We start from the raw sequence: 9,235 nt of genomic DNA on the forward strand, positions 1-9,235 counted from the left end.
TGGTTTTAGTTCTCACTAAAATATATTATAAACCAAGTTTGTGTTTTTAGAGTTAATTTCGCAGGATCTTCTATTCACTCTCTCTAGATGCTCTCAGTGGTGCACTACTACACGACCTGTAGCACGCTAGCTACTGCCTGCTGGCTAGGGCTAGGTAGCTAGCTAAAGCATATTGTTGCGACGATGCACAAGGCTGGCGCCGCTGATGGTGACGGGCATAGGCCGTGTAGGTGCTGCTAGGATGGAAACAGAGAATTCATACGCAGAAAAGGAAGAGGTCGACCACACAAGAACCAAAGCAGATTCTTGGTTGAGGAGCGAGGGAGAATAGAGTGGCTCCATTCCAATTTTCTGGATGTTTGGTTTCCAACAAAATAAGAGTGAAGCGGCTCTTGGATCTCCATATAGAAATTTACTATAAGTAGTTGCAACGCTCCCGCTCCACAAAAATGATCAGATGCAAGCGCTCTCTCGGACGTGAGCGCTCTTCCTCCTCTCCTCCCCTCTACACTCACATGGCTCTCGAACCAAACAAAGAATGGAACGGCTCTGCTCTATTCTACTCTTCAACCAAACAAAAAATGGAGCGACTCTGTTCTTCTTGTCAAACATAGACTTTGTTCTTCTTGTCAAACGTAGAATAGAACGGTTCCATTCTCAAATACCGCAATAGAGCCACTCTATTCTATTTGACTCTCCAACCAAACGCACCCTAAGACAGAGGGGCGAGGCAGCACCACAGAACTCCTATGGCATGGACCAGCCAAAGAGAGCTGCTAAGGCCTTGATATGGAGTTCGGAGTTCGGACAATTGCTTGTTGAACACCTTCGCATACTCATCTTGAGCCTCGACGCTAATAAATTCAACATCCTCGGAACTGATGATCCCTAATTCTTTATGAACACTCTTCTTATCCCCCTTGGGCGACGTGGGTGTAGGAAGCCTTTCCAACCCGACACCAGCGATCCTCTTGCTCCGCCTTGGTCTAGCACCTGGTAGAGCAGCCATAGACCACGAAGATCATCTGCCTGGTACACCCAACTCACCACAGATAGGCTTGGATATTCTATTGATGAAGTTCGCTATGCTGAGAGCCAGAGATAGTGTGGGGGTGACAACATGTGAGGGCTGCACCAAAGGGGGTTGTTGTTGAACCACTGTCTCCTTCCTTGTGCGGCAAAAATAAGTGATTAGAGGATGAGCCCCCTTCCTCAGTGAACTAGAGGCACCAGGGCGTGGAGAAGCCTCCTCACTAGACCGAGCACATAATCTCTTACCAAGCCCTGCCACCAGATCAGCCTCCCCATCAACAGCTTGGAGGCAATATAGGAATCCCTCGTTCGAAAAGTCATCGCAGCATAATCGACCCGAGAACCTTCCTATATGCAGCTCCTCTACCGCCCTTGCCCCTTTCGGGTAAGGTGACTCCACTAGCTTTTCTAATTAGTCGGCCAAGTGTGTCCCATTCCACCCTTGTGATAGCACTGTTTTCCTGGGTGGTTCTCCATGTTCCAATTAACATAATGATTTTATCATGAACAATAATCAACATCAACAAAATTGGAACATGAACATAATATAATATTATTTTTCCAAAACCAGGTTGAGCAATAGCAAAACTACCCAATAGTTCATCTGTTTGCAAGATGGGGGATAAACAATGCTAGGGAAACCTATTAGGTCCCATCAAATTAACCTGAGCATGTCACAGTGATTAATCGAAACATTATTAGGTAAAGAGAAAAGTGATCAAGGGCACAACTTGCCTTAGACTCGAGATTCCATGTACCAACTTGGTATTCAAGTGAGTCGTAACCTCGCCGCTATTCGTAGCAATACAAACAAACATGGTATAAGCAAAATTAACATCACACCAATCATGAGAACATATTACATAATAATGATCTACGCGTCGTAACTAGATCCTAGGTTCGAGAATCACTGAATTCGGAGTTACAGTTATAAAGTTATGATTCTCTGAAGATTTAAGTGTTGGGTACAAAAGAAATTAAGTGCATAACTTTAATTTATGTTTCATAACAAAATAAAGTTACCAGGGGCTAACAATATTATTATGAATTTAATGCAACTAGAATGGATCAAACAGGAGTTAAATGAATTAAATATGAATTAAACAAGTTTCTATAATTATTTTTATACTAAAAATCATTTTCTATATTAATATACTCATTTTATTTAACATCTGGATTGTGTGCATAAATTCCATAAAGTCTGGGGCCTATTTTGTAAATTTCTGGACTTGGCTAAAATAGTCTTCGACCAGGAACGGACTCCGGGTTAATAAGTTATTTTCCTAGGGTCTCTTTTAGAAAATATAAACAGCGAAGGGGTATGCTGAACTCTAGAACACACGATTGAAGATGGACGACTTGGATTAGATCCAAGCCACCCGAATCGGTACGCAGCCAAAACCCTTAGATCCGCAATCCAGAGCCCAGATTCGACCACAGTCGCATGTCACATGGGCCCTCGGATCAAGAACCTAGGGCGGCGATTTAAAGTTCTGGGGATTCGATCCTGACCAACCGGTCCCGTTTGATCCAAGATCAACGGCCCAAGACGCTTCTGCCTAGACCAACGTCCAGATCAAATCTCGGTCGCCCGATTACGCATCAACGGTCACCGGTCTGTGTTCCTCCTCACGTCGAGACCAGGCGGCGATGCCGTCGCTTTCGCAGTGGCACCATAGTCGGGATCGGGCAATGAGCTCCCCCCAGTGAACTCCATCAAATCGAAACAGAGCTACACGTTGCTGAGACTAAGGCGAGTAGGTCTAGGGCACACTTGCCCGTAGTTAGGACGCCGAGGTACCCCGACCACGAGCGGGGGCGGATCTGTGGCGGCGAAACTGCTCCGTCGAGAAATTCCAGACCACTAGGTTATCATTCCCTCCAGATTAAGCTACGAACTTCATCAAGGCTCCCCGGTGGCACGCCTAGGCCCTCCTTCGACCCCTCGACGGCGCCCACAAAGGAGGACCCCGACGGTGGACCCTAGACCTACACGAGGGCTCTGATTTCTCTCTCATCTACCGTCTACGACCAAGGGAGCGTGGGCACGGATCTTATACTCAGGTTTGGGAATCACAACCACCACCAACGACCCGCGATTTGCCAGGGATTTCGTTACGGATGGATGCGGGGCGAGCTCGCAGTTGGCCCATGACTCGAGTTTGTTGCGATTCGGACTCAGGGACGACGATGGAGCTGACCAATGGGTCCCACCTGCAAAGAAACGAGCGCGCACGGAGGAACTAGCTAGTGGACCCCACACGCCGCCGCCTGGTGCGCTTGCGTGAGACCGCATTGTGAAGCTGACGAGTGGGGCCCAAGTGTCGGTGCCCGCACGCGTGGATACGAGATATATGGGCCGCGCGGGGTGAGGTAAAAGTGGGCTGAGGGATCGGGTTTTGTCCCAAACACAAGTATGAGCTTCTTTTCTTTTCTCCTTTTCTTTCTTTCTTTTCTTTTAATTACTTTTCTATTTTAACTTTCATTAAGTCTAGGTTTTGAAAGTCAAGCTCCAATTTAGATGCAACAAACAAAATATTCCCAACATGATGCAACAATATTTTATTATTTTGAATAGTATTGATGCTTAATTCATGAGAGAGAAAAATAATTCACTCATATCAACAATTAAAAATCTTTATGTTTATTAAAATATTTTCAATTTTAACTTGTAGTTTTGAGACCCAAACCTAACTTTGACAATATAATATTGACATTTACTTATTTTCCAGGAATAATTTCTAAACTAATAGAATCCTTATTTATTTAGAACAAAAAAATATTTTTAATAAATCCAAAATAAGATTTTAGGTGTTACATTACGGACGAACATTGATTTATATATCAATATTGTCTTCTTTTAATATTACACGATGTGAACAAAAGTCATAATCGATAAGATCGTTACGTTTCCGATCAAGGCGCGAGGTAACCACGAGCTCAGCTTCTTGATCGAGTCCTGCCTGAAATCAACCTAACTGTAGCATGCGATTATGGCTAATTTGCTCAGCAAACGAAAATAACACTGGACGACAAAATCCAATTCTTTCTCGGTAAAAATCGATGTAGCTTGGGATTGCAAACACCAGAGCTGTAAATGCGATGTATGCTATCCATGTTTTGATAGATGAAAACAGTGCATTTTTCTTTTCTTTTTTTTCAGGAAATGGTCTAATTAAATTGGGCTATCAGTCAAAAGAACAATTGTCCAGAATGCAAGAAATATCTACAGTTTTGTACTTTTGTTCCTAAGAATATATGCTTATTCTTTACAGTTGCAATGCTGCCTGACTAAATGCTTCAGGAAGTTCTTGAACAGATGTTCGGCAGCCGAGTATCCTTTGTTTGCAGGAAATCTTGACGCCAAGGGTCATTGTACAGTTTATAATGCAATACCTGTCAAAAACATTCTTTCTCAGCAAATATGAACACAAAACGGTAGTTCTAGGGTGAAATAGGGTATCTTAGAGATGGCGACACGTGGCCAAGTACAATTCTGGTAACACTAAATCTTTTAGATTCACAAAAGCTTTCTACTGGGAATGCAAATATTATTTCATTTTTAGGGAACAGAAGATGCTAAGCAGGTCTACCTGTATAAACGTTGCAAAGACATCGTCGTCATCAGGAAGTTTCGATACCTCAACAGACCAGGGTGCCTCTTCAGAGAAGAGTTTTTTCTGTCTTTGCGCCTCTAACAATATAGAGTCTCGATAGAAAAACCTCTGCCACATCTGGCGGACATTTCCCAGCATAAACTCTACTTGCGTATCGTTTATTCCCTGGTGATATGGAAATAGTAAGCATCCTGCAGGCGCCAGGCGGCATATCCAAAAGATAGAAAAAAGCAGAAATATAGTAAAAACATACTCGGAGTGTGCTTATGAGGCCTGGGATGTCATCTTCCTGTATGCGGACTGCAAAACTATTGTAGTTGAGCACGTTCTCATATGGCAGAAAAATTCCATCCTACAATGTAAGCCAAGAGAACAGATAGGTTCAAGTAAGACATTACGCGATAGTTCTTCTCTTAATATGCAGAACAAGGAAAATGATGGTGTGTCACCTGAATTATTACAGGAATGCATCCTTGAAGCATGCTATCTTCCATACGGCCACTCCAGCCATCCCCTGGCAGGACACCACAAAAAACAGAGCTTGCTAATTCTTCATAATATTTTTCAGTTCGTAGATAGGTAACTGTCACATCGGCCGCATGCTGCCGTCCAAGCCTTCCCTGCTTGTTTGGTGTGGAACCAAATTCAGCTGCTAGCTTTTGCCGAATCCCCATGCTATACCTGCATTATACAATCGGAAAAGATTGACAAACAATTATGTAATACATTCACGCTCACAAATACATAGATACATACGTGTCTTCTGGACGGCCTCCTTCGTATGCTGAACCTAGATTACCGTTGAAATAAAAAAGTGTTGTACGGTTGTTCCTTGGCCTGTGAAAGTTGTGTTACCTGATATAAGGTTATAAGGAACATAAACAGTTGATAGAATATATAGTTAAATTTACAGATACCTTGCCCACAGTTTTAACCATATGGCCCCTGGGTTAGGTTCCTTCCATGCCGGAAGCACTAGATCCTTTCTTGGATCAAAACATGGATGGTTGCCTCTCTTATCCAAAGGAATATCATCCCAGTTATCTGCCCAATAAGCTGTCGTTGAATTCTTATGTTTTGTGTTAGTGTTCCCCCAGTGGACAAGCATCATGCTCTTCCAAATCTCTTTTGGTGCATAGCAGGCACCTTCATCCCATGAAAAGAACTGCCTTTATGTAAGTTGAAAAACAGCCAGTCACTGTTACTATTGAATAAGAACCAAAGAACCATTATACAGTTATAATTCATTCAAATATGAAACCCACCCAGATATGGTCTCTTCCCGAAGTGCGGTTCCAGTAAGGATACTGCTGAGCTATGTGACCATGTGCCATTCTATAGTACTCAAGTGCATGGTAGCTCCTTCGGCGCAGGTCCCTCTAAAATTAAAACTCAAATTCTGGAGAACATCAAGACCATCGAAGAACATATGGATCACAATTCTTACCGGCAATAGAAGATGTGGAGCATCATCGGATCTAGTTATTAGACATGAGTCAAGCACTGGCACATAGAAATAATCAGCTTCGTCCCCATTAAGAGTGCGGTGAGGGCTAGCAAGAATGCTCTCATGAAGTGCTATCTACATAGAAAATAAAACATTAGTCAGATTTGCTTGTATTCATAAATTTAATATCACTGTGAGTATGTAGTCATGGAGCAACAAACATTAACCTATGTACTAGCAGCTAAAATTAGCAAACCTGAGCACCATACAATTGCTGGGTCCATATAGTTCTATTCATGTCATCATATATTCTGTTTACACACTGGAATCTGTAATGTCGTCCCTGAGAAAATAATATTAATCTCAATACTGCAGTAAAGCCTCATGAACACAAAAAGGAACATGTATGACACAGACTTACTTCAAGAAGATGACTGTCAAACTCAGCTGGCAAATCATATACATATATCAGTGGCCTTTTTTTCTGAACAACGGCCTTAACACCAATGGTGGTACTGTTCAAAGTTTTCAGATCTGGTAAATTCACTGGTGTCTGGAGCCACGAGGGCCAGTCATATGCAAGCGAATATGCTGATGGGATACTGCAATCAATCCCAAAATATCCACTGTCACACTGAAGAAGATACTGGATGAGATTACAGCTTACAGAAGTGGAAAAACACAAAACAACACACCACATTAAATTTAACAAAATTATTCCATTTCATTAAATCCCTGAAACGTACTTTACAGAAACCACCACGGCAATGCCCATGTCCAGAGCACTGGTTGATGCAGCTGCATTCAGCACGTGTCTCACAGAACTGCCCCCAGAGACCATCATATTTGCAATCACATTCTTCTTTAAACTTCACTTTGGATGAATATGCGTCCTCAGGGACCACATTACACCATCCTAACTTACTGCTGTTTGTTGTAAGTATGTTTTCCAGGTCAGGTGTTTTCCAATCAGTAAGCTTTGGACCATCAGGTTTTGCAGGTAAACTAGAAAGATGGATAAGAGAAGATTAGTAGTACTTTCAAAAAAGAAAGAAGTTTAGTAGTAATATTAAAGTAGCTCAAAAACAAATAATCAGATTGAGTATCAGTGATAGTCTTACATTGTTTTAAAACCACAAGCTTCTGCCACAGGACGATCTGGGTATTTTGTCCCAGGCCCACAAAAGCACATTGCCCTTGTTTTATCACAGTGAGCTGCACAGATGGAAACTATCCATTGACCTACAGGCCATTCTGGGGAGCTTGGAAGGTTGCATTCCAAGTTCAGAACCTCCTCACATCCTTTCCCTGTATCAATGAAGCCATATTGTGAGGAGTCTTGATTAGGAATACATCACTACAAATTTAAATGTTATTGAAATCTAACATTAGCAAGGAAACAATATATATGCCACCTTTCTACAGTTCGCACTCTCATGTTCTTCCATTTTTTAAATGAAATAGTTGTTTTTTAGTAAACCCAAAAGGCCAAAACCATAGAAAGTTCAAAGAACAATCCATTCACCTGCAGAAATATATGTCCACACTCCACAGACAAGGTTATGATCACATAAGTTTAACACAGTAGTTCAGTTCCCATTTCACCTAGGTCACTCACAGAGCTCAAATCCAACAACAGGTATTTGTAGTAAAAAAACAATATATGAGGCTTCAATGCTGCAATTCTTAATCCATAAATTCATATACAATAAACTGAAAGGTATATATTCTTTCAGACATACAAAATACATGTTCTGTGTTCTTTCAAGTGATCTAAACAGAGTATGCCACAGATGAAAGGAGATATACTGAGCGTACTCAGAGATGAAATTTTATAAGATCTGTGAAAAAATGATGTACACATGGTTAGGAAGACATTTGTAGGTTGCATTGCTGTATCCAATATAAGAATGCATGATTAATATTTTGTGCTACCTAACTCTATCAAATGATATTGTTACCTTTTTTATTTGGCTCTAGCCTCTAGTATTAAGTTCTTAAAAGCCAGCCCTTCAAGATCCCAAGTATTGAATTATTAGTGCATGGACTCTTATTAATAGAAAGTGAATACTGAGAAGTAAGATCAACCAGAATATCCATGAAAGCATCTGCACTCTCCCAGATTATAGTTGCAAACACCACGAGCACTGCAGTCTTTCACGCAGCGTTTTGCACCCATGGCCTGTCGCAGAAGAGAAACCTAAATTAACCCAATAAAAAGCTAAGTCAAAGCGCACAAGCAGTAACAAGGGTGGGTACAAACCTCAGTAACATCAACAGACGAAGAGTTAGCATGACACCCAGCAAGCCATCGACCAATCTCAGCCTTCCATGGCGCGCCTCGGAATGCCACAGCACCATATGAATCAGAAGGGAAACACCCCTTGAGGCGCGAGTCAACCACCTCGACGGCTGGGAGGACATTCTTTGGGTGGCTTATACTGCTGCGAGAACCGAAGTAATAGAAGGAGGCAGGAAGTATTGGCACCATGAACACATGGACAGCGGTGATAAGCACCACCAAGGTGCCAGCTACGCCCACAAATGCCACAGGGCATTTCGTCGAACGGATTGCGAACATGGTCAAACTATCATCCGGGCATCAGGCGGAGACGCGCTTCCCCTGCTGTCGGCGTCGATGATGACGCCGTAGTTCAAGGGAGCCAAGTGAGGGTGGGGTCAGGGTAAGCACGGACGCGGTGAGGAGCGTGAGGCCTCCGGCGGAGCGGCGGCTGGCGAGAGCTGAGCAGGATCAGACAGAGGCGGCTGCGGATCACAAGCCTGACAAGGATCAACTCTTCGATGAAAGCGCGAGCCGTCAGAATCGTTGGAATTGGTGTTCCTACAAGGTCAGAGTGGATCTTGGAGACATGGTACTGGGGTCCAGCGGAGCGCGGTGCGACCGGGGCCGGGCGCGGCCACGGGGTCGTGGAGGGCTCGGTGGCAGGACCGGCGCACGGGGGTGCTCGGTGAGGTGGCTGCGGCGATGGTCGCGTGGCGGCAGCAGGGAGCGGGGCCGTGCGGACGGAGGACGGAGCAGCCGAGCGATCCTGCCTCCTGCGACCGGAGCAGACGCGAGGACAAAGACGGAATGAAACGAAACGCCGAAACGGTAACAAGACTGTCGAATGAGTTAGGA

General features: G+C 43.5%; 1 protein-coding gene across 1 annotated transcript; it reads right to left on the bottom strand.

Moving 5' to 3' along the window:
• Window positions 1-4,067: 4,067 nt before the first annotated feature.
• LOC103639530 (exostosin family protein) lies at window positions 4,068-9,235 on the bottom strand. Its single transcript, XM_008662270.3, has 14 exons — window positions 8,360-9,235; window positions 8,185-8,278; window positions 7,218-7,404; window positions 6,843-7,101; window positions 6,518-6,730; window positions 6,353-6,439; window positions 6,097-6,231; window positions 5,915-6,028; window positions 5,567-5,814; window positions 5,406-5,486; window positions 5,099-5,330; window positions 4,903-5,001; window positions 4,626-4,814; window positions 4,068-4,428 (listed from the first exon to the last, which is right to left on the bottom strand). Exons 1-14 carry the CDS (start codon window positions 8,675-8,677, stop codon window positions 4,333-4,335), a joined length of 2,352 nt encoding a protein of 783 aa, XP_008660492.1. The 5' UTR covers window positions 8,678-9,235; the 3' UTR covers window positions 4,068-4,332.

Source organism: Zea mays, chromosome 9 (assembly GCF_902167145.1).
Source record: "Zea mays cultivar B73 chromosome 9, Zm-B73-REFERENCE-NAM-5.0, whole genome shotgun sequence".
Taxonomy (NCBI): domain Eukaryota; kingdom Viridiplantae; phylum Streptophyta; class Magnoliopsida; order Poales; family Poaceae; genus Zea; species Zea mays.

Coding starts and splice junctions, on each gene's coding strand:
- LOC103639530 (XM_008662270.3), bottom strand. CDS start 8,677: ATGTTCGCAATCCGTTCGACGAAATGCCCTGTGGCATTTGTGGGCGTA. Junction 8,279..8,359: donor CGTCTGTTGATGTTACTGAG/GTTTGTACCCAC, acceptor CTTCTGCGACAG/GCCATGGGTGCAAAACGCTG. Junction 4,429..4,625: donor TCTTTGCAACGTTTATACAG/GTAGACCTGCTT, acceptor TGTTTTTGACAG/GTATTGCATTATAAACTGTA.